At 47.1% G+C, this 26,491-nt stretch overlaps 1 protein-coding gene across 1 annotated transcript in view; it reads left to right on the forward strand.

Annotated features, from left to right (window-relative positions):
• The window catches only part of CFAP92 (cilia and flagella associated protein 92 (putative)), a 137,061-nt gene that overhangs the window by 44,313 nt on the left and 66,257 nt on the right, over positions 1-26,491 (forward strand). Inside the window, exons 8-9 of the mRNA XM_088482487.1 lie at positions 10,688-10,830; positions 26,301-26,411. Of these exons, the coding sequence (XP_088338613.1) occupies positions 10,688-10,830; positions 26,301-26,411 (254 nt within the window). The remainder of the gene's footprint in view (positions 1-10,687; positions 10,831-26,300; positions 26,412-26,491) is intronic.

Genomic DNA, 26,491 nt, shown 5'->3' on the forward strand with positions numbered 1-26,491 from the left:
AGGCTTCCTTATCCTCCAATCACTTCAGAGGCCAGCGTTCACTGGCCCTGTACTGAAACTCCACAGTTTCAGTACAGGGCCACTCCTACCACTCCTTCCCTGTCCTGGTAGGAGCAGGGCTCTGGACATGGTGCTGCTGCTAGCACCGGCCGGTGAGAGGAGACACAGCAGCAGCACGTCCAGAGCCCTGCTCCTACCACGACAGGGAAGGAGGAGGTGGCGTTAAAATGCAAGCTCTCTCTAGGGCCAGATTCCGGGGGGGCCCGTGGCCGGGACCCGCCGGGCCCTAGGCATCCGCCTAGGATGCCTAGCGGTAAATCCGGCCCTGCCCACAAATATTATGTTATATCATTTGCATCAATGATTTTCTAGAAGAATAGAGCTGCCAGATTGTGGATAACGATAAGAAACCAAATTCTGTCTGTGACTTTATTGAAATTCATTCTGCACACTTTGGGCCTGATTCAGCAAGCAACACAGTTGCTTATACGCATGCAATTTGCGTACTGTGCATGGGTATGCAGTGTGCATCCGCGAACTAGCCACAGCGATCGGGACTGCGAAGTGCCGTTTGTGGGTGGTGGACGGTTGGGTGGGTTTGTGGGTGGTCGGTGGAACGCAGGCGCATCAGTGCATTTCAACGCGTTGCATGGGCATGCCTAAATTATCCACTGCGATACCAGGCACAGCCTGAGGCCTCATAGCGTGCGCTGAAGTAAGCAATTCCTGAGTGAGGCCTGACCTGCATTATGGGTCCGATGTTACCTATTGTTTTGCTATGTTGTCAAAGTATACAGATGTGAGTAAGGGAAAGTGGGCGTCCTTATGTCAGGATGCGATCGCAATGCGAATGCAAACATTTGCATGTCACCCCTAATATTAGCAACTGCGTTGCATGCGTATATGCAGAATAGTGATCCGTAGTGAATCAGGCCTTTTGCCTGATGCAGGATTGAATGTATGTCTGCCTACGGAGCATATTGTTTTTGCACTGCTCTTGCCATGGACAAGTGTACACAAGTACGGATGATAGAGCTACATGCATATATCTCATATCTCCACCTGTGACAAAGGAAGAGTAACTGGGCTGTAATGGGGCTATAATTAACTAGACGAAATGTAGTGAGGGCAAGTTACTGTATGCAGAGTTGGACATAAGTGTAAATAAGTATTCTGGTGCAAGTGATGGGTGCAGCACATGATGCGGGCAACTCTGCATACAGATGTGTCCACATATACCTATCCTCAAATTGCTCCAAATAGCCCCATTTAGCACTCCGCAGACTTTGCGACTTAGCAGCACTAAATCACTAATCCTAAGTACCGGGATGTAGTAAAAATACCGACGGCTGGGAAGCCGTCTGTCTAAATCCCGGCATTGAAATCCCGACTCGGGACTAAAGATAGGCGTTGAAATCCCGATGCCCGTCTAGATCCCGACAGACGGCTTCCTGAACGAAGGTAAGCTGGCCCATCTTAGGTGTTTACACAGGGTGCGGGGAGGGGGGGTTAGGGTTAGGCACCACCGGGGGCAGGGATAGGTTTAGGATGCAGGGAGGGGGGTTAGGGGTAGGCACCCTGGTGGGAGGTTAGGGTTAGGCACCATCGGGGAGAAGTTAGGGGAGGGTGGGTTAGGTTACTTACCTCCCCTGTCAGGTACTTCAGCCTTCGGGCTTGCGGTGTTGGGATTTGATAACCAACCCCTAAGTACCTAGGGGCTAATTCATCATTGCAGATTATCAGGAAACTGCGCGTGCGCAGGAGCCGTTCTGCTCACGTACAGCCGCTGCTATGACTTTGCCTGATTGACAGGCATTTAAGGGGCGATGCGGGGACGGCTGGCGTTCCCGGAAACGGGGACGTGTCGGCCCTGTTTTCTGAGAGTGGCTCCTAGCCCCCCAAACCGGCCAACCTGCATAAGCTGAGGCTTACTCAGCTGGCTGGCGCCATCCACCTGGTCGCAATGGTTATCCCAGCTTGCAACCTCAGTCGCAGTGCTGGGATTGCAAATGCAGCAGGGGGTGTCAGACTCCACCTGCTGCATTTGCATATTTGCAAGGACGGAATTGCAAAGCTGCTTGCGTGCAGCTTTGCAATTCCGTCCTCTACTGAATCACCCCCCTAGTACACTATAAGCACACTAATATGCAATATTACGGATAGAGAATCGCAATAGAGAAAAAAGTAGCAACATTTAAGAAAAAGGACACAATCTAGGGCAGGTGTGGCCAAAGCTTCTCTGTGCACACTACAGCTTACTCTATAGTTTATTACTGCAATTTTACATTTTCTTTTTCAAAATTACAACACAAACTAGCTGTATATATATTTGTGTAAGCCAAATAAATAGGCTTCATAGTTTACTGGTTTTCTTTTTCAGTCCGTCTTATTCATCAATAGTGTTATCCAAACAGAGGAAGGAGACAACTCAGCAGGTTTTCTAGTAGTGTAAAAAGAAAGATGCCTTTTCTGCACTATAACTTTGGGACAGGGATGAAAAGGTTGTTACAACATTTCCTTAGTAGTTTTAGCACACACCATTATCTAGATACATGCTTTGATGTTTTAAAATACTACTAAGCTTATGTACCAATCCGGATGCTGTTTGAAAGGATTATTTGGTCATTTTTGTAAATTGAGTGATACATAAAATGTAAATAACAGTAGTGGCAAAAGTGATAGATGCAGATGTCTGTTGATTTGTCGCAGTGGTCTTACAGACAAATGATCAGATGGAGGTTACTTTATTGTCGTGTAAAAGGGGTCTCATGCTCAGCATTTCATGCTTTGGAGAACTCTCAGTATTTAGTTAGCAGCTTCATTCTATTTAAGGTGAACCTTGCAGAAGTCAGTAAACATTCTAATTGAAAGCATACTAGTCAATCTATTGCTTAGTTCAGGTATATTTTTGTATATAGAATCAGCTTGTACTCAGACCTTCACATTAGTGTTCCCTCACCTGCAAAGCACATGGAGATTCAGACATACCATAAAATAACATTCTCATAATGCTATTTTTTTTTTTACTTCTGTTTGTTTGATGTATAATGCTGACAATGGGCATCTGAAGTGCACATTTAGTAGAAGAGTTTCTTGCTTACAGTTGTAACATTATGTGACTAAATAAACTGATTAGCCTGGTGTTATAAAGGAATGTATTTTCAGCATCTTGCTTACTTTATTTAACAAGTTCCTCTATAAGACATTCTAGTTCTTGTTACACGTTAGACACAGGGGTGGGCAATAAGCGGCCCTCCAGCTGTTGTTGCACTAGAAATCTCAGTATGCCTTGCAACAGTTTTAGCATGGCCAAATAGCAAGACTGTGGCAGGGCATGCTGGAATGTGTAGTTCTACAACAGCTGTGGGGCCGCTTATTGCCCACCCCTACCTGAGAGCCTTTAAGTTTCTTGCTATATCTGCATTGGTTAGTTATGGATGGACAGAAAAAGGCATCACTGCACAGATAGCTCATTTACTATCTTTCGGTACCTGGTATTTTGTTCTAAAACAATACACTGAGCACCATAGAGTAGAACAAATAAACTACTATTGTTATTGATTGTAAAGCATTATGCATGCTTTATAATGCTGCCCACTAATGTCTCTACTACACTGCTTCTATAGAAAGAAAGATGTTTGAAATCCCTTTGTAGATTTGGGTGTATTGTTGAACCTCTAGCAACCTGAGAGGTCAGTCTGTATGCATGCAGTGGTGACAAGTGCTGACAACCATCATCTTTCTGCTTTATGGATGTAGCACAAATATTAATGTAAGACCACTAGTTATACTGTTACTATATTCTGCCTTATTATTGGACTCATAAAGCTATGCATCAGAGTGTGTGAGAGCACAGAGTCTGTGTCAGTGACTGTGAGAGACATGGTACAAATTATCATTAGACATTTAATTTTTTTTCTAAAGCAAAGTGAGTTTTCAGTGGCGAGTCAGTACTCAGTGATCCTGTACCCAACGTATGGGTGAACAAACAGAGTCACTGAAGGTGATAACGAGACAAGGATGCAGAGCATTGGTCTCCTGGAGTGTGCTAGGGAAGGTCAACAGGGTAGAGGGCCTTGGCCATAAGAGCTTACATAATAAGGGGAAGGGGTTAACAGTTGGAGGGTGAATTGGGAGGTATACATGTGGAGTAGACGAGTATCAAATTATGATGAGGGCTAGTACTCTTTAATAGAAATCTACATTTTAAGGGCATGTTTAAAGCTGGGGAAACTGGCACATACCTGTAGTCTGACTGGGTGCGGGAGGGAGTTCCTTGGGGCACTTAGAGCAAAATTATGGAGGTGAGCATGAACGGAAGTGACCAGGGTGGAGGAAGAGGTGTTAGAAGAGGAGCGATGAAGGTGAGATGGTTAGAGATGTAGGCAGGGAGAAGTGGTTTAAGGCTTTGTGTGTGAGGAGTTTAAACAACTCTGGTCAGGATAGGGAACAAGTGAGGCAGGTTGTAGTGGCGGGAGGTAGACGCTGTACAGTGGAGGAGGAAAATGAGAATAGCAGCAGCGTTAAGCATAAATTGAGAGAGGTGGGCCAGACAGGAGAAGATTACAGTAAACTAATGAGCGTTTTGATTGAATCGGTGGTAAGGAAGGGATGGATTCTGGTGATGTGCTAGAGGAGGAAGTGGAAAGATTGATAGACCTGAATATGGGGAGTAATGGAGAGCATGGAGTAAAGGATAACATTGAAGCAGCAAACATTAGAGACAGAAGAGAGGATGATGATTTCAAAATAGAGGAGACGGAAATGGGTAGAAGACCTGGTATGGGGAAAAGACAATAAATTCTGTCTTGTCTATGTTAAGTTTCAGGAGGTGTTTGGAAATCCAGAAGGAGATGGCAGATACGCAGTTGGAAGAGAGGACAGTGGTAGAGAGATTAGGAAAGGAGAGGTAGATTTTTGTGTCATCAGTGTACAGATGTGAAGGCTGAAGGAGCTGAAGAGATTTCCAAGGGAGGAAGTGTAGAGGGACACGAGAAGGGACCTGAGACTGGATCCTTGGGTTAACCTACAGGTATTGGAATTGAAGGGGAGGAGATAGAGGTAGAGACAGTAAATGAGCAGTTGGTGAGGTAGGATATGAATATAGATAGGTGAAGTACTAGGACTTTGCTAGCTAATGAGACGCATGCAGAGGTAGCGTCTTATGGGAGTGTGGCTGGTGTCTCTGAAAACAGTTACGTACAGAGACACTCAACCACTCGGGTCATACTCAGACAGAGAGCCTGCTACTAGCCTGAGGCACACGCCTAGCTGATCACTGCTAGGAAAATCCCTGCTGTCCAATATCACTCGCTCCGGGGCTCGCTACAAGACGGGGGGCGGCTGTCGATGTTGATTGACAGCTCGCCCCATTTTGTAGGCGGGTCAGGGGGGTGGCTGCACAAACGGAGGCGTTCCTGAAGGAACGCCTGGCGTTTGTGGGCGGCCCTACTGACATCACACGTAATGTCAGTAGTGAAGTTCCCGCTCTATTAGAGCAGGAAGTTCACTGGGGCTTGCGGTGGACGAGACCCTACCACAAGGGTCTCATCGCTAGCCCGATGGTTGCGATAATCGCGACCATCACCAGACCGCCCGCTAAAGCTGTGGGTGTTCACCCACAGCTTAGTGAGCAGCCTGGTGGCCGGGGTAAAAAAAAAAACTGCCGCCATGATTCAGAGCGAGTGTCTCTGAATCGGGGCCTAAGCTCGATCCTGGCGTGACTCAGAGACGGTGATGCGTTGACATGATGATACGTAGCTGCATGCCACCTCCCGCTACCGTGATGCAGTGATACAGCAGCGCAATAAATTTGAATCATGTTAATTTTTTTTTCTTCCTGTGGGGGCCAATGTTTTTTTTTTTTTACTACCAGGGCCAATATGTGTGGGGCCAATATGTGCAGGGGGCCAAATGTGTGTTTTTCTTCATGTGGGGGCCAATCTGTGTGTTTTTCTTCATGTGGGGGCCAATGTGTTTGTTTTTTTCCTATTTGGGCCAGTGTGTTTGTTTTTTCCTACTGGGGTCAATGTCATCTGCTACATGCTTCATGGGCTGTAGCTGCTAAATTGTTAGATTTACAGAAAACCTTACTTTAGATGGGACCCAGAAAAGGTCAAGTAGGACCCCAATTCTTTAAAGTGAGGATTCCCTGGGACCCACATTTTTTTTTTGCTCAGCGCGATCACAGCAGATGTGTTCTTTCTTAGTTGCTTCAGTTGCGTCAAATAGCTCCTCTGGGCGCCCCAGGTCCCATGTGACTTGGCCGGGCCGATCTTCTTACCTTCCAAATGTGCATATTATTCACATAATTAAAGCGAGTTAAGATCTTGCTGCTCAGATGAAGGGATCTGGTGCACATGGGCCCACTCTGGTGTTAATACGTAGTGTTACCAAACATTTTAACTGGAAGGCTTCTCTTGTAGAGCTAGTGTAATGGTGCCCACACACATAGCGATGTGCACACGATCAGCCGATGTGCACGATTTGTGTACGATTTCCCTTGAAACTCTCCCCGGCAGCTCAGCACACGATCTCCACACGATCTGCACACAATTTAGTGTCCAATCTTCATACGATCTCTCCTGCAGTCAGACTTTCATAGTGCATCGCCTCCTAGATTGTCAGATCTGCCCTACTGCACGGCAGATCTGAAGATGTGATGTGCGACCAGCGGGGACGCGTATCGCATCGTGATCGTGAGTGGGGACTCACGATTTACTCACAATTTGTACATATTTTACACGATCTGTTGTTCCAATGTGCCGGAATCGGCCAGATCGGGTAAAATATCGCTATGTGTGTGGGCACCTTAATAGACATGCTATAACGCGTAAGTGTAATCCGTGACCAACAGTATGCAGCATCGCTTTATGTTATGTACACGCATAGAATGCAATAGCACTCTATGTGGCACACACACAAACAGTGGGCCTGAGTCGGACGCTGTGGTGAACAATCATGCATCTTTTTATGTTGCCCGCCTGCAAATTTATGTTAATACAACTTTTGTACATCCATGCATATCAATGTGCAAGCACTGAGACGTCTCCAGACGCTGCAATCATGCTTGGTGCGTCTTTTGAAACTTGCACCAGCCCCATGCTAGGTGCAGATTCTCTGTCTGACTGTGCTGATTAATTTCTTATGTGACACTTGTATATCTGTGTGCACCTGATTCTGTATATGAACCACATCGGAACTTGAAATGAAAAAAATCTGCGGTCGCTACATTGTAGCACTTCGTATACAGATTCAGGGACTTAGCCGCACACATATATACAAGTGTCACATATGATATTAATCGGCACAGTCTGCTGGTGCTTCCTAGTCACATCGCATTGCAACTTAGGCCCGTATTCAATTAGAGGCGAAAAGTCAGACAAGTTTCACCTGTCCGACTTTCCGCCTCCTTCGCCTGTTGCAGAGGCGAAAACTTTTCGTGCGCGTCCCCGCTTTTCGCCCTATTCAATTCCTAAACACTTGAATACGGAAAGCGGAGAATGCGGAACAGGCGGAAAGTACTGTCAGAAGTGGGGAAATCAGTCTGTACCCCAAAAAAAGATGCACTAACTTAGGGAATCAATGTAGATGTGTACTAAAAGCCCTAATAAAAGTGTTTGGTGTACTTAAGTTGTTTAAATTGCTTCTTATTAGCGTCTTTGCTTAAGTGGTGAAGAATGGCATAAAGCAGTATTTATTGGTGAAAATAAGTTGTCCAGTCAAATTTGAGGTACTTGACAATGGTATGCGGTCAGGAAGCTGGTGGTGGAAATGCCAACTGCCAACTTCCCGACTGTGAAATCCCGGCATCGGACTAATGATAGGCGTCGAAATCCCGACGCATATTATTATCCACCCGCCGAAGTACCGATGCCAGCATACCGAACAACAGTAAGATGGGCGTCGGCAGCGGACAGCCAGGGGGGGGAGGGTTAGGTTTAGCGGCTCCCAAGAGGACTTAGGGTTAGGCACCCCTGGGAGGGTTAGGCTAGGGGAAGGGGGGGTTAAGCACCCCCTAGGGGGAGGTTAGGGTTAGGCACTAGGGGGGAGGTTAGGGTTAGGCACCCCTAAAGGAGGGTTAGGGGGGAGAGGGTTAGGGATAGTTAAAATACTTACCCTGTCGGGATCTTCAGTCTTCTGCCTTTCGGCGTCGGTATTCCGACCGCTGGGCTTATGTCAGGCGGTATGTCATACTGATTCCCTTGAAATTGGGAGCTAGCATATTTTTAAGTATCTAAAGTGAACTTTTAAAAAGCTTCAAAAACGCACCTGTTGCATGCACCTGCAATCCTAAAAACACCTGACCCATCCTTGCAGACCCCCAAGAAGTCTATTTTGCTAGTTTTTATGCTTAATCCCCCATTTTTTACTGTTTCGCCCCAAAAATGAAAGTACTTTTTTGGGGCGTTCTTAGGTTTTTGTTTTATTTTTTTTGCAAGGTTTGGCCTTTGGGGGACTGTGCCAAGGGTTCTGGGTTGTTTCCCCACATTTGCACCCCAATATCAAGATTTTGTACTTCTTTTCACCTGCTATTCTTAGGAGAAACTTTTGTGCCGATTACATTGCATTGAGTTTCCGCTTAGGCGAATAACGGCTGGAATGAATTTGGAGATAAGTTCCGAACAGGCGAAAAGCGGCAATAGGCAAAACTTTTTTTGCTGATTACGGCTTTTCGTCTCTAATTGAATACGGCCCTCAGACGCATTTTCAGCAAACAAACATGCCCAACGCTAGCAGAGTTGCACGGAACCTGGCGGCTCACTCTGACTAGGCAAGTCGCGCTGCGTGGCATACTGAGACTAGATGTTTATGGACACATCTGTAGTATTTTATTTTAGGGGGATGGGGGTGGGGCGGTTTAAGAATTAATCCTTCTCCCCTCTACCGATAACTCCCATTTTCAACCCCTACTTCTCCCATTTCAATAAATTCTGCTAAAATACATAATTCTACATACCTGGGTTCCTGCAAGATACCTTAGGCTCCATCAGTCTAAATGCACCATAGTAGGGGAGAAGAGGTTAGGGTACATCAAACCGCTAGTGAAAACTTTGGAGGTTTTTTTTTATCCTTTCACATGGGATAGATGTGAATGGGCCACTATTAAAAATATTGTGTAATATGGAAGCATTATGCAAATAATAATCCTATTCATGTCAGAGGGGTGCAATGCAGCCTTGTCCAGCATACAGGAGTGTGTGGGGCAACTTTTTGTTGGATGTATATAAATTACACTGGCAGAGAGGTCTGGGTGATGCGTGAATGTGTCCGGCTGGCATATTAATCAGTAATGATAATGAATAAGTCATTAAGTGAGGTGGGTATAAGTCCCTGCCCAGCACAGCCCCAGAGTGATGATGTGACTCTCCATTAATTGAGAGTAGGTGACCTGAGCAGCACTCACACAGCCCTATCATCCGCCCTATACACTGCTCAGCTGCTGAAAGAGCCTTGAGCATACTGGGCTCAGCTGTGATTGACTCGGCCGAGACAGTATGTGACTCTGTCCACCAATCAGCTTTCACCAGGCCAGGTATCTAAACCATGTCTAATCCTCCTCTTATTCTACACTACTGACTTGCCGAGCTGTCCGCCTGCCGTGCTGAAACCAAATTGGATGGGTAGACGGAGCCAGCCAAATCCTATTGGCTGCAACGCGTAATGTGGTACCTGCTTATTTTGCTAAAGTGAGTTCCTTTCTGAATATAGACTCCTAGTAGGGAAACCACCTCCAGCACATGTGAGCAGGGTTTGTGGTGTGCGCACCTCGCTGATATGTTGGAGGTAATGTAATTTAGTGTGTCCACATTTCATAATACTGTATGTATTTCATCTATACTAATATAATAAGATTGTTGTGTCTGTCTGTTTGTTCCAATTTGGCGCAAAAACTACTAAACAGATTTTCATGAAAACTGCATAATTTTGTAGTGAGACTCCTAGAAATAACCTGCACTTTGTTTCATCTCTATCTGTCAATTTAAAGTTGAGCAATACAAGAAACAAAATTTATTGACATCATCAATGCAAGAGTGAGTTGTGACACCATGCGCGCAGCTGGTATGGGGTGGGGCAGAGGTGCTTTGAGCCCGCATTCACTTAAATAGGATAGGCTACATAGCAGTCTGTGCACAGTGGTGGGTGAAGGTGCTGCTGCCACCAGTCTGCATAGCACTGCTGGTCACAGGGGCCACTCCCGCGACAGGGCCCCTATGCAGAGCAATACAAGTAGAACATCTCAAATAAAATAAAAAAATGTTGGCAGAAACGATTTCATTGTAGGCGAAGCCATGGGCAACAGCAAATTAATATATATGATTTGTAGGTTTTATATGTATTTAGTTTTAACTAACAAATATTGTATTGTTGGTTTAAGAGAAGCCTCCTATCTTTATTAATAGCAGATATAACACTTTTTATAATATATAACTTAATCTCAAATTAGCGCAGTAGGTTTTTCTTTTTAAATTTATGAAGCGGTGACCTGGAGATCACATTATGCAGTAGGATAAAGATGTCTGAGATAAACTAGCGCAATACCTATACTGTATATAACTGTATATATTTTTTAATTTTTAAAAAAAAACTATTTCTGGTCACATACAATGGCAAGTAGATACAATAAACGGGATTCTTTTCAGAAGTTTACACTTTACACAGTGTTCTTCAATCATCTTTCGGACAGATCAGAAATACCTAATACTGACTTATCTTCCGTGGATCGGAAAGAAAAGCTGCCAGCAGGCCAGCAGAGGCAGAAATCATCACGGAGCCAGGATGGAAAAGCTTATTTACAGAAACATCAATTGAACACACAATCTTCAAAAGGTCAGTAAATATATAGGTTGTCATCATAGAGTGAGCATGTTCTGTAACATTTCAAACCCTCCAACACTGTAGACACAAAGGTACTCGTGCATAAAATGCAGGACATCAATTCTCAGAAGCCATATTTTTCAGGGTATTCCTGCTTCAGCCATGTGGTGGTGTCACGTGGATGTCCCGACTCAACACTAGGCTAGAAACTTCTGAATAGCTGCTCAGCAGAAAGAATAGAAGTTTTGATTGCACACAGAGGGCCTGATTCAGACCCGGTTGCAAAGCGCTGAGCGCTCGCAACCGGGTCGATGGTGGCCCAGAGCGCATGCAACATGACGGAGCCGGCTCCGTTGTGCGCATGCGCGAGATCCAACGCTCCGGGTCTCGTACCAAAGGGAGCGTGCTGTCGATGTTGAGTGACAGCACGCCCCCTTTGGTGGGCGAGCCGGGGGAGTAACTGCCCAAACTGAGGCGTTCCCATGTGAGTGGGAGAGATTTCGGCTCTGTTTGAGCCGAAATCTCTTTGGGGCTTGCGGCAACGAGACCCTTCCACAAGGGTCTCGTCGCAAGCCCGATGGTCGCGATGGTCTTGACCATCGCGACCATCTTCCTGGCCGCTCGCTATAGCTGTGGGTGGTCACCCACAGCTATGCGAGCGGGCAGGAGGCCACTCTAAAAAAAATAGCCCGGCCCTGATTCAGAGCAAGCGCTCTGTCAGAGCGTCCGGCTCTGAATGAGGCCCAGAGCTCTTTGTAATATAGTTTGGAGAATACGTATCCCCAACTATAAACAGATATTCTTCATACAGTATAAGAAGGGTCATTTATTGAGCTAGTGGTGCTCCCTAGTGTAAATTGTCAAAGAGAAAGAAGACTCTATTTGGGGAACTCCTTTTTTTTTCTTTTCACTGTGTAAAAAAAATATACCTCAATATTATTAATGTTTAAAATCTAGTGAGTACTTAAGCTTAAACAAATAACAAAGAAACACACACATAAATAATCATATTGGGCAGCACAGATGGTGTAATGGTTAGCATTACTGCCTCACAGCACTGAGGTCATGGGTTCAATTCCCACCACGGCCCTACCTGTGTGGAGTTTGTATATTCTCCCTGTGCTTGCGTGGGTTTCCTCCGGGTGCTCCGGTTTCCTCCCACACTCCAAAAATATACTGCTAGGTTAATTGGCTCCCCACAAAATAGGCCATAGTGTGTATGTGTGTGCGAATGTGATAGGGAACATAGATTGTAAGCTCCACTGGGGTAGGGACTGATGTGAATGGCCAAATATTCTCTGTAAAGCGCTGTGGAATATGTGTGCGCTATATACTGTAAATAACTGGTAATAAATAAATAATTAATAATATTATAGATACAGATAATTGTTAATTAATTTATAAACTTGGTAAGTAGTAACTTAATAGTTCTACCAATTTACACTTAAACAGGCAAAATATGTGATGCGATACTGAAAATGACAATGCAATATAACCTATACTACTCAAGGGATCGGGAATATGCTGTGTTACCATGGTCCACTCTGTCCAGCCCCCGCCCCCTCAATGCATTTGTCTCACCCCCATTGCTCCACTCCGTCCTGTTCCCCAGTTTGTACCACTCTACTGCTCCTCTCCATCCCGCTCCCCTCTTTGCCCACTCCTCCACGCTGTCCCGTTGTACTGTCTGCTGCTCAGCCACCATTCCCCAACTGCACACTCCCCTCCCGGTGTCCCAGTGGGTACTCTCAATCCTGTGTGATTGAAATCACTGAATACTCTTTAGGCTTAAATGTGATTTTGACCAATTGCCATGCATTTAAAGTAGGGGTGTGCACCGGCCACTTTTCGTGTTTTGTGTTTTGGTTTTGGATCTGGATCTTTCTTCGTGTTTTGGATCTGGATTGGTTTTGCCAAAACCACCCTTCCGTGTTTTGGGTTCTGGGTTTTGTGTTTTGGATCTGTATTTTTTTGAAAAAAAGCATAAAAACAGCTAAAATCACAGAATTTGTAGGTTTTTCTGCTCCTATGCTATTATTAACCTCAATAACCTTAATTTCCACTCATTTCCAGTCTATTCTGAACACCTCACACCTCACAATAGTGTTTTTATGTCCAAAAGGTTGCACCGAGGTAGCTGGATGACTATGCTAAGCGACACGAGTGGGTGGCACAAACACGTGACCCATCTAGGCGTGAAACTGCAGTGGCAGACAGGATGGCAGTTTGAAAAACTAGGCCCCAAACTGTACATAATGCAAAGAAAAAAAAGAGGTGCAAGATGGAATTGTCCTTGGGCCCTCCCACCCACCCTTATGTTGTATAAACAGGACATGCACACTTTAACAAACCAATCATTTCAGCGCCAGGGTCTGCCACACAACTGTGGCTGAAATGATTGGTTCGTTTGGGCCCCCACAAAACAAGCTGGCAATTAATCTGTCCCTGCACAAACTGGCTCTACGGAGGCAAGATGTCATCCTCATCCTCCTCATCCACCGATTCCTCACCCTCTTCAGTGTGTACATCCTCATCCTCACAGAGTATTAATTCGTCCCTGCTGGAACCACAGGTCCCTCTGTATGTTCAGGAGGCTGGTCTCCCTGGAAGAGTTGATCATTCATTTTATGAACATCATCTTCTCCACATTTTGTGGAAGCAACCTCCTACGCCTTTCGCTGACAAGGTTCCCGGCTGCACTAAAAACACTCTTTCGGAGTACACACTGGAGGGGGGGCAACTCAGGTAAAATAGAGCCAGTTTGTACAGGGACCTCCAAATTGCTTCTTTTTCCTGCCAGTACAGGTACGGACTGTCTGACATGCCTACTTGGATGCTGTCACCGATGTAATCCTTTAACAGACAGACGCACGCTTGTCGCTGCTGCTTTGAGGATGCAAGTGCGGCTACAGCCCACACAATTCACAAAGACAGAAAAAAGAAGAAGAATATTTTTATTGTTTGTGTAGCACACTTTGAGGGTGTCACCACCCTTTAACAGACAGACGCACGCTTGTCGCTGCTGCTTTAAGGATGCAGGTGCGGCTACAGCCCACACATTTCACAAAGACTGAAAAAAAAAGAACAATATTTTAATTGTTTGTGTAGCACACTTTGAGGGTGTCACCACCCTTTAACAGACAGACGCACGCTTGTCGCTGCTGCTTTAAGGATGCAGGTGCGGCTACAGCCCACACAATTCACAAAGACAGAAAAAAGAAGAATATTTTTATTGTTTGTGTAGCACACTTTGAGGGTGTCACCACCCTTTAACAGACAGACGCACGCTTGTCGCTGCTGCTTTGAGGATGCAAGTGCGGCTACATCGCACACAAGTCACAAACACATTAAAAAAATAGTTTTTTATTTTTTGGAGCACTTTGAGAGTTACACCACCCTTTAACAGACAGACGCACGCTTGTCGCTGCTGCTTTAAGGATGCAGGTGCGGCTACAGCCCACACATTTCACAAAGACCGAAAAAAAAGAACAATATTTTAATTGTTTGTGTAGCACACTTTGAGGGTGTCACCACCCTTTAACAGACAGACGCACGCTTGTCGCTGCTGCTTTAAGGATGCAGGTGCGGCTACAGCCCACACAATTCACAAAGACAGAAAAAAGAAGAAGAATATTTTTATTGTTTGTGTAGCACACTTTGAGGGTGTCACCACCCTTTAACAGTCAGACGCACGCTTGTCGCTGCTGCTTTGAGGATGCAAGTGCGGCTACATCGCACACAAGTCACAAACACCTTAAAAAAAATGTTTTATTTTTTGGAGCACTTTGAGGGTTACACCACCCTTTAACAGACAGACGCACGCTTGTCGCTGCTGCTTTGAGGATGCAAGTGCGGCTACAGCCCACACAATTCACAAAGACAGAAAAAAAAAGAACAATATTTTAATTGTTTGTGTAGCACACTTTGAGGGTGTCACCACCCTTTAACAGACAGACGCACGCTTGTCGCTGCTGCTTTAAGGATGCAGGTGCGGCTACAGCCCACACATTTCACAAAGACAGAAAAAAAAAGAACAATATTTTAATTGTTTGTGTAGCACACTTTGAGGGTGTCACCACCCTTTAACAGACAGACGCACGCTTGTCGCTGCTGCTTTGAGGATGCAAGTGCGGCTACATCGCACACAAGTCACAAACACATTAAAAAAATTTTTTTTTTTTTTGGAGCACTTTGAGAGTTACAACACCCTTTAACAGACAGACGCACGCTTGTCGCTGCTGCTTTGAGGATGCAAGTGCGGCTACAGCCCACACAATTCACAAAGACAGAAAAAAAAAGAACAATATTTTAATTGTTTGTGTAGCACACTTTGAGGGTGTCACCACCCTTTAACAGACAGATGCACGCTTGTCGCTGCTGCTTTAAGGATGCAGGTGCGGCTACAGCCCACACATTTCACAAAGACAGAAAAAAAAAGAACAATATTTTAATTGTTTGTGTAGCACACTTTGAGGGTGTCACCACCCTTTAACAGACAGACGCACGCTTGTCGCTGCTGCTTTGAGGATGCAGGTGGAATCTAGACGGGATTTGGAACCGAGGACACACTACCTCCATCAATTGTCTAAATCCCACTGCACTAATGGCGGATACCGGACGCACGTCTAACACCAACATAGCAGTCAAGGCCTCAGTTATACGTTTTGCTTCAGGATGACTGCTGTCGTACTTCATCCTCATCACTAGGGACTGTTGGAGGGTCAATTGTTTAGTAAAAGTAGTGATGTTCCTACTTCCTCTCTGGGATGATGAACAACTCCCAGCAGCAGCAACAGCACTAGGAGGAAGTGGTTCTTGATCTTTCCCTATTTTATTTTTATCGGAGAAAGTTTGGTCCTCCATTTATGTTATATTGATATATACGTGCGGCTAAAGCGCACACAAACACAGAAAATATTTTTTTATTTTTGCTGGAGAGTAGTGCACTTTGTGGGTTACACCACCCTTTAAGAAATGAGCCAGCCGTCTCTTTACTTATGGGACACAGGCGCACGCTTGGCGCTGCTCCTTTGTTGATGCACGTGCAGCCACAGTGCACACAAGTCACAAACACAGAAAATATATATTTTTTTGTTTTGGAGTGTACTTTGGGGGTTACAGAACCCTTTAACGGTCAAGCCAGCCGGCCCTTTACTTATGACACAGGCGCACGCTTGGCACTACTTTGTTGATGCACATGCGGCTACTGCGCACACAATTCACAAACACAGAAAATAATTTTTTTTTTGGTTTGGACTGGAGTGTACTTTCGGGGGTTACAGCACCCTTTAACGGTCAAGCCAGCCGGCCCTTTACTTATGACACAGGCGCACGCTTGGCACTACTTTGTTGATGCACGTGCGGCTACTGCGCACACAATTCACAAACACAGAAAATAATTTTTTTTTGGTTTGGACTGGAGTGTACTTTCGGGGGTTACAGCACCCTTAACGGTCAAGCCAGCCGGCCCTTTACTTATGACACAGGCGCACGCTTGGCACTACTTTGCTGATGCACGTGCGGCTACTGCGCACACAATTCACAAACACAGAAAATAATTTTTTTTTTGGTTTGGACTGGAGTGTACTTTCGGGGGTTACAGCACCCTTAACGGTCAAGCCAGCCGGCCCTTTACTTATGACACAGGTGCACGCTTGGCACTACTTTGTTGATGCACGTGCGGCTACTGCGCACACAATTCACAAACACAGAAAATAATTTTTTTTTGGTTTGGACTGGAGTGTACTTTCGGGGGTTACAGCACCCTTTAACGGTCAAGCCAGCCGGCCCTTTACTTATGACACAGGCGCACGCTTGGCACTACTTTGTTGATGCACGTGCGGCTACTGCGCACACAATTCACAAACACAGAAAATAATTTTTTTTTTGGTTTGGACTGGAGTGTACTTTGGGGGTTACAGCACCCTTTAACGGTCAAGCCAGCCGGCCCTTTACTTATGACACAGGCGCACGCTTGGCACTACTTTGTTGATGCACGTGCGGCTACTGCGCACACAATTCACAAACACAGAAAATAATTTTTTTTTTGGTTTGGACTGGAGTGTACTTTCGGGGGTTACAGCACCCTTAACGGTCAAGCCAGCCGGCCCTTTACTTATGACACAGGCGCACGCTTGGCACTACTTTGTTGATGCACGTGCGGCTACTGCGCACACAATTCACAAACACAGAAAATAATTTTTTTGGGGGTTTGGACTGGAGTGTACTTTCGGGGGTTACAGCACCCTTAACGGTCAAGCCAGCCGGCCCTTTACTTATGACACAGGCGCACGCTTGGCACTACTTTGTTGATGCACGTGCGGCTACTGCGCACACAATTCACAAACACAGAAAATAATTTTTTTTTGGTTTGGACTGGAGTGTACTTTCGGGGGTTACAGCACCCTTTAACGGTCAAGCCAGCCGGCCCTTTACTTATGACACAGGCGCACGCTTGGCACTACTTTGTTGATGCACGTGCGGCTACTGCGCACACAATTCACAAACACAGAAAATATATTATTTTTTTAGCACTTGGGGGGAGCACCCCTGATGGACAGAGCACCCCCTGGACAACACTACAGCACTCCTTTAGGACTGGGACACTGCACAGGACTTTGGAGTGGACACAGCCCCTATGGAGAACTGACTGCACAACACAGTCCAGCCAGCCCCTATGGACTTTGAAGTAGTGGACACAGCCCCTATTAACAACAGCAGCACAGCACAACACAGCCAGCCCCTATGGACTTTGAAGTAGTGGACAACAGCAGCACTACACTACACTACACTACACTACACAGCCCTAACTCCCACCCTCCCTCTTCACTGTCCACAGCCGAGTGAGAAAATGGCGCCGACGCGGGTACCTTATATAGGATCCAAAACCCGCGAGACTCGGAAGGCGGGATGATGACGTTTTGCCTCGATTTCAGATCCGAGTCAGGCGGGAAAAGTCGAGCCTGACTCGGATCGGACTCGGATCGGGGGGGCTCGGGGGGGTTCGGATTTCAGAAATCCGAACCCGCTCACCCCTAATTTAAAGCAGTGTGATATATCTGTGAGAGTAAAGCTGGGCACACACCTATACTGGGTGATTGGGCCGACAATTATATAGGTGGGTATGCAGTACCGTTGCAGGAGCGTTAGCCGATAAATGACTTATAACACTCCTGCATCTGTCAGGATCGGGAGGTATCATCTTATGGACTGTTTAATATTTGTTGTCACAACAAAAAATGATTTAACATATGAGAATATGTAAATCACAGTTTACTCAGACATAATGTAGAATATGTATTTTAGAATATGATAGGTTTGCAGACCATTAGTTTTCCCCTTTGTGTAATAAGTATCATATGAAGTTAGATTGTGAGAACGATGTGCGACCGATGTTCCCGATTTTGTGTTTTTCGTATGTAAGCAGCGAATATGAGACGCCAGCAGCGGGCATCTCGGTACACAAGACAGTGGCTAGTCATTAGTATATTTTCTCAAATATGCTGTGTCCGAAATCGCAGTTGCGACTGCAACTGCATCCACCTCTGTAGTGTACTGTGGCCTGATTCAGAGATGGACGCAATGACAATATTTCTTTCATTTTCGTTGTCGCGCGCAGTGAGGATTTATTCTCAAAGTGATTGACAGGCAGGTATTGATGGTGGGCGAACTCAATGGGGGTGACTCAAATGCATGAGTGTCACGACCATTTCTGGGGCACATATCAGCCTGCAACTGCGATCCCGTACGCTGGAGGATGGCCCTGAAGTCTGAGTGCGCACTGCATTCTGCGTGACCATAGGGTTAGTCAGAAGGCCGACTGATCTGCGATCGATGCTGTGTCTTTGTACACAATCACTTTGATTTGCAAAACTACCGGTGGGCATCTCAATACAAATCCAGGCGGCAGCGACATTTGCTAATGTTCGCACAGCCGTTGCATACAAATTTGCAGCTGCGGCAGAATTAGCGTACACCTCTGAATCAGGCTCCAGGTAATGAGGATTCATTTCTACTTCAGGGTCCATAGGGTATCCACAGGATGCCTTGGGGTATAGGTGTGACGTCAGTCATCGAGCACCAAAGAGTTAAGCTTTCAGCCTCCCAGGATGCACTAGGTCCCCCTCCTATACCCCGCCCCCAAGCCAAGGCATCTCAGTTTCGTTTGGTGCCCGGCCGGAGTCGGAGGCACCTGCTAGAGGGGGGCTTAGAAGAGCCCCTGAAGCTTTTTCTTCATGCAGCTGTGGCTGCACATCTGGATGAACAGCATGGACAGTCAGTCCTGACGTCCATGCTGTCTTCCCTACACCCCGCCGGTACCAGAACGCCGGTACTGATCCGGGGATGCTGGTGGACATCTGGGGTCACAGCTAGCGGTGACCCCAGATGTTCCGGACCATGGCCGGATTCAAGGGGGACAGAGGTAAGCAGCGGGGTCCCGCGGGGGGTCCCTGCTGATCACATGGTCCTAAGTCCCCAGGCAGGGGGCTCCCTGGGGACTGGCTGCAGCGTGGAGCCAGGCGACCAACCTGCGCTTCCACTACCCCCTGGGACAGCGGACCGCAGCAGAGCGGTAGCGCTGCAGCGTCCCAGGGGTTAAATGCATGCCAGGGGAGCGCGCCTTCCCTGTCTCACAGCCGGCGCCTCCCCCGCTGCACACAGCCCTCTCTGCACTGTGCTGACTGGCCCTGTGTCAGCGCTCCTCCCCCAGGCCAGCCTTCTCTCTGCTCCTCGGCGGCCATCTTTTCTGAAGCATGGTGAACGCTGCTGGAAGCCTGCATTGGAAGCATCGTGGTCTGGGTCCCCCCGCATACCTCTCCTCCGCTGTGGTCAGGTCTGTTTATGCAGCGCTGAGTCCTACCAGGCCCTGTGTCTGTGTAGTTGAGTGATCAGCGCTGTTAGTGCAGGAATTGTTATTTCTCTGCATTGTATGTGACTGTGCTAGCGCTGCTGCCTGTAACTTTTTTTCTAATCTGTCAGCTTTATACTGTCCCTGTTTTTTCTGCTAAGCCCTTGCGGTGCGGTGCTGCAGGGTGGTCTCTCGCCTCTTAAATATATAATTGGTGAGAGGGGTCACATACGTGGTGCCATCATGTCTGAAAGTGATTTTCCCCTTCGGCTACAGTGTACTACGTGTAAAGTACCGTTAGCGGAGGGGGAGGGTAGCGCGGAGGGCCTCTGCCGGCAGTGTTTGTCTATGGCGCGGCCTCTTACGGTTACTGCGCCGGTACAGGAGCTGCCCTGGGCTTGTTTCGCTCAAGCGCTTACAGCCTTAGTGGGCCAGTTAGCTCCGCAGCCCGCGTTTACACCGATGGGTTTGTCCCAGCAGTCAGTGGTGTCGTCACCCATGCAGGGTTTCCCACAACAATTGGTGGTACCCCACAGTCTCCCTATTTCCCCGCTCCCGGTTTCTCAGGAGCCAGCGTGGGTTAACTCCCTGACGAGTTCTGTACAGCACTTGTCGGATGTGTTACAAGGGGAGTCTGTGATGCGGCCGCATAAACGGCCGGTGGCGTCTCTGTCGGCTCCTTATGAGGATGACGAGGGGACGTCTGATGATGGGGAGATTCTGGATCCTTACGATCAGGAACCTCTCCATGCTAAGGACGCTGATGCTAAGTCCAAAGTATATATTCCTGGACTTATTCGGGCGGTCCGCACAGCCTTGGTGATTGAGGACGAAGTTCCCCCAGCGGCTAAATCTAAGTATGCCTTTTTCAAAGATGTGAAGGGCGATGCCACAGTCTTTCCTCTTTCGGGTCAGTTGGTGGACCATTTAGAGGAGGCGTGGAAACAGCCTGGCAAAAGATACCAGCCGCAGAGACGCCTGGCGGTGGCTTATCCGTTCGCGTATAATTATTTTGCAAAGTGGGAATCCCCTCCACAGGTGGATTCTCACGTGACCCGTCTTGTCCGTAGTGCCACATTGCCGATGCCATTCATGTCCTCCCTTAAGGATGCTACGGACCGCAAGGTGGGGATCTGCCTGAAGTCCGCTTATTCCCTTGCGGGGGGGGCAGCACGGCCGGCTATGGCCATTTGCTGGGTTGCCAGAGCGATGGAGCGCTGGGCGGATTCATTAGAGGCTTCTTTTGATTCCGACTGTCCGGCCGAACAGGCGGAGTTGATTGGCAATCTCCGTGATTCGGCCACCTACATCAACGAGGCGGCCCTAGACATTCGTACTCTGGTGTCTAGGATTTCTTCAGCAGTGGTAGCTGCTCGTCGCACCTTGTGGCTGCGATCCTGGAAGGCGGACGCAGATTCCAAAAAGGGTCTGGAGGCGTTGCCGTTTACCGGAGAAGTTCTCTTCGGTCCGGATCTGGATAAGATTGTGGCCACGCTGGCGGCAGCCAAATCGGCTTGTCTCCCGTCGGCCGCTGCTCCTTCTGGTTCTGGACCATCGTCCTTTCGGTCATCTAGGGCCCAGGGCAGGCCCAAACCACAGTCGTTTCCTCGACAGGCTGACCCTAAGAAATCGGTCAAGCCCCGGAAGCAGGCATGGAGTACCAGACGTCCGGCCCCCAAGCCAGATGACAAGCCTGCGGCCTGACGGTCCGGGCCTCCCTTTGGGGGATCCCATGGTGGGAGGCCGCCTGCTATAGTTCGCCCAGTGTTGGTCGACCACTACGACAGACACTTGGGTTCTGGAGGTGGTCTCCCACGGGTACGCCCTCTCCTTCCGGCACAGACCCCCGGCTCGATTCTTCACCACGGGTCTACCATCAGACCGGAACAAGGCTACGGAGCTGCGGAAGGTATTGCACACTATGCTCCAGGCTGGAGTTATAGTGCCTGTTCCATTCTCCCAGAGGGGCCAGGGTTTCTATTCAAATCTTTTTTTGGTACAGAAACCCAATGGGTCGTATATTCCGATTCTCAACCTCAAAGCACTCAACAGGTCTTTGCGGGTACCGAAGTTTCGGATGGAGACCCTACGGTCCATCATTCTGGCGCTGGAACCTGGGGACTACATGGTGTCATTGGACATACAGGACGCTTACCTGCATGTCCCTATTCTTTTGCGCCATCAACAGTTCCTCAGGTTTGCAATCCGCAGCGACCACTTCCAGTTTCGGGCGTTACCTTTTGGCCTGGCGACAGCACCACGGGTTTTCACCAAGGTGATGGCGGTCATGGCGGCTTCTCTGCGGCTGCAGGGAGTCCGCATGTTGCCGTACTTGGACGACCTGTTATTGGTGGCAGGATCTCCAGAGCTCCTGTTACGCCACTTGGACCTGACCATTGCACTGCTGCAACGGCACGGCTGGCTAATCAACTGGCAGAAGTCCACTCTAATCCCGTCTCGGAGGATTCTGCATCTTGGAGCCTTATTGGACTCGGGACAGCAAAGGATCTTCGTGACGGAGGACAAGATCTCTGCTTTACAGTCAAGGGTGCGCAGTTGTTTGCACAGCCGCCGGGTGTCCCTACACTCAGCGATGAGGTTACTGGGCTCCATGGTGTCGGTGTTCGACATGGTAGAATACGCCCAGTTTCACTCCAGACCTCTGCAGCACCTGATCCTGTCCAAGTGGAACGGGCTGCATCAGTCTCTGAAGTCCCAGACGATTGTGCTCACCCCGAAGGTTCGCCTGTCCCTTGCTTGGTGGTTACAGACGACCCACCTCAACAAGGGACGTCCGTTCTGGGTTCCAAATTGGGTCCTGTTGACAACGGACGCCAGTCTTCGGGGCTGGGGAGCGGTTTCGGGTCCACACTTGTTCCAGGGCAGGTGGACACCGACAGAAGCGGAGCTTCCCATAAATATCTTGGAACTCTGTGCGGTCTTCAATGCTCTCCAGCAGGCACATCGGTTTCTCCAGGGTCACCCGGTACAGGTCCAGTCGGACAACGCTACCACCGTGGCCTACATAAACAGGCAAGGAGGAACCTGCAGTCGGGCGGCTCTCGTAGAGGTCTCTCGGATCCTGGTTTGGGCGGAGCGCAATCTTCCGGCCATATCAGCGGTCTTCATCCCGGGAGTGCTAAATTGGGAGGCGGACTTTCTAAGTCGCCAGGACGTTCATCCGGGGGAATGGTCCCTGCACCCGGACATTTTTCAACTGCTGGTGGACAGGTGGGGTCTTCCAGAGATCGACCTCATGGCGTCTCGGCACAACAACAAGTTGCCGGTGTACGGGTCTCGCACAAGAGACGAAGGGGCGTCTCTGGTGGATGCTCTGTCCGTCCGGTGGACATTCCGGTTCGCATACCTGTTCCCTCCGGTCTCCCTTCTTCCACGGGTAATCCAGAAATTCAAACAGGAAGGAGGGACGCTCCTGTTGATAGCTCCCGCGTGGCCCAGACGGCACTGGTTCTCAGACCTTCAGGGTCTGTCCGTGGACAGTCCTCTGCGGTTGCCGCTACGACCGGACCTTCTATCTCAGGGTCCTTGTCTTGACCCGGACCTGACTCGGCTGTCTTTGACAGCGTGGCTGTTGAGACGGCCATGCTGAGGTCCCTGGGGTTTTCGAGCTCTGTGGTGCATACCATGTTGCGAGCTCGGAAACCGTCTTCCGCGAGGATATACCATCGCGTGTGGCATACGTTCTTCCAGTGGTGTCGACCGAGAGATTATGCTCCGCACTCGGCCCGAGTTTCTTCCCAAAGTTGTTTCCCAGTTTCATGTTAACGAGGAAATCGTTGTTCCGGCCTTTAACTCACCGGGTCTTTCCGTGGGTGAGGCCTCTTTGGATGTTGTGCGGGACTTAAGGACATGTTGACCGCACTTCTTCGTTTAGGAAGTCGGACGCTTTGTTTGTCCTCTATGGCTTCCGTAAAAAGGGTTGGCCTGCTTCAAAGCAAACTTTGGCAGCCTGGATCCGTATGGCTATTTCTGAAGCTTATCTTCATGAAGACCTGCCGGTTCCTCCTTCTGTGAAGGCTCATTCCACTAGGTCTGTGGGTCCTTCGTGGGCAGCTCGACGTGGTGCCTCTGCAGTCCAGATCTGCAAGGCTGCTACGTGGTCCTCTGTCCATACCTTCGTGAGGTATTACAGGTTTGACACCTTCGCCTCTCAGGATGCTTCCTTCGGGCGGCGGATTCTCCTTTCTGCACAGGAGCATCCCCACCCTTAAAGGATACTGCTTTGGGACATCCCCAAGGTATCCTGTGGATACCCTATGGACCCTGAAGTAGAAAATATGAGATATGGTAAGAACTTACCCTTGTTATCTCTATTTCTACGAAGTCCATAGGGTTCCACAGGACTCCCGCCCTGTCGCACCTGTGCTGCAGATGGGCTTTGCTCTGGTCACCGGTATTCCGTCTCCCTCTGGTGAGAATGTGATTCTTGTATGTGTCCAGATCTTTGTTCTCTCTCTTCCTTCTCCTCCTCCGGCCTATGGCTTGGTAACTAACTGAGATGCCTTGGCTCGGGGGCGGGGTATAGGAGGGGGACCTAGTGCATCCTGGGAGGCTGAAAGCTTAACTCTTTGGTGCCCGATGACTGACGTCACACCTATACCCCAAGGTATCCTGTGGAACCCTATGGACTTCGTAGAAATAGAGATAACAAGGGTAAGTTCTTACCATATCTCATATTTTTTTGTTGTTACAAAGGAATTAAGCTAGGTACACACTATAAGATTACCTGTCCAATCTGGCTGGTTGGATCGACAATCTAGTAGTGTATGGGAGCAAATGACAATCGACCATTTGTTTCCAAACACTGGAAACCAGACAAAAATGGCCATTTGGACAAATTGGTTACATGAGTTTGATTTAACCAATCTGTTCGAATGGCCGTTTTTGTCTGTTTTTCTACATTTGGGAGCAAATGGTTGATTGTCATTTGCTCCCATACATTACCAGATTTTCGTCCCAACCAGCCAGATTGGACAGATACAGTAATATTATAGTGTGTACCTAGCTTTAGTATAAAGTCATAGATAAGGCATAAGGATGCATGGCGTAGGTCACTCGTATAGGACCTGAAAATTAAGTGAAATATTAAGTAATTATATTCAGATAAAACTCCCCTGAATGTTATGTATACAGCTGCTACAACTAATGATGAAGGCAAGATGAAAAATATCTGTAACGAAAATGAGGAATAAAAGCTCAGACTTGTGCATTTATCCTTTCACATTTCAATATAAATCACATCAATCACTATTGGAGGCTTGCAATTTACAGTCATTACTAGCAAAAAAGCTCAAAGCCAATTCAGTAGTTTGCTGCATGCGTTCAGGCATTAGTACAGAATGACTAAACTTCAGCTAAAGAAAAAATATAGCTGCTTCCTGATGGATTGGATAGGGGTTACCGAGTTGTTCTATCATCTGGTATATTAAAAGTTACCAGAAATAACATTTACTGTATATAATCTGGCAGTACAAGTGATTAAGCAGTATGATTTAATTTTTAATTCCTGATACATAATCAAGTGGGCTACCTGATTATATAAAGCTTGTTTCTACTTACTATCATTATGCTTTAGAAAAACAAACTACATTTTTCCGGAATGTGTAGCATTTGCTGAGTTGAGTTAATCCATATGAGCCACCATTACTAATTTAGCCATCATAAGAGGAAGCTACTTTCTCCTCATTTGATTGGTGATTTTTAATAAAAAGATCCTATCACCTCAGTGTAATAGTTCCAGGCAGGTGGGCGAACCTTGGTTGCCTCAGTGATCCTAGGTAACTAGATTGGTTAAGAGTGAACTTAAGCTGGCCACACACTAGACCAACTTTCATCCAACCAACCAAATAGTTGGCTGGTTGGAATGAAAATCTGGTAACGTATGGGAGTAAATTATGATCAGCAATTTGCTCCTAAATGCCAGAAAACAGATGAAAATGGACGTTCAGACAAGTTTGTTAAATGTTTGATCTAAGCAATTTGTTAAAACAACACTTTTTGTCCATTTTCCGGTGTTTGGGAGCAAATTGCTGATTGCCATTTGCTTTCATTCCTTACCAGATTTTCATTCCAACCAATCAACTAGTTGGATGGTTGGGTGTAAGTTGGTCTAGTGTGTGGCCAGCTATACTGCTTAAATAAATAAGTCCATCTTGAGGGGGGACTGAAAGTCCAGACTAACTAAATATGGGGTAAATATTGCTAATTTAAAAATACTTTATTCACATTTTTTTTTTAGTAATTTTTTTTACCTCCGCGATACTTGTAAAAAAAGCCACAAGGATCTTATTGCATATATCTGACTATTGGCAGTGGTAAACCCTGGATTATAGAGTGACAGATATGTTCCTTGGTCTCCATATTGCAATATCCATCCTTATGCTACAACTGTTTGAATTGGCTCTGTGCTGTATGCTAGTATTTACTTATAATGTATAAGCCTCCAATTGTTATTTATGGGATTTATATCAAAATATCAGGATAATTGAACAAGTTTGCTCTCTTCATCCTCATTTTCTTTACAAACCGCTAAACTTGTCGGGACACAAAAGTATATGTATCTGTTTTTAGGCCATCGTGTCCATATCACTTAGTTATTCCTTTATTTATCTAGTCAAGAAACATTCACAAACAGAAAAGCATGAAAAAGATGCAAGTGCTCAGTTACTACAAAGAGAAAGAAAGTGTTTGACTTTGGATGTTCGTTTCATGCCACTCATTGCCGGTAAGTAAATGTCTCTGTCTGTTTTTTTTAATCAAATATATAATATGGGATGCTTATTTCATATCCCTTCTCTTGTTAGG

The sequence above is a fragment of the Taudactylus pleione genome, unplaced genomic scaffold, assembly GCF_031769625.1.
Source record: "Taudactylus pleione unplaced genomic scaffold, aTauple2 ptg000289l, whole genome shotgun sequence".
Classification (NCBI taxonomy): domain Eukaryota; kingdom Metazoa; phylum Chordata; class Amphibia; order Anura; family Myobatrachidae; genus Taudactylus; species Taudactylus pleione.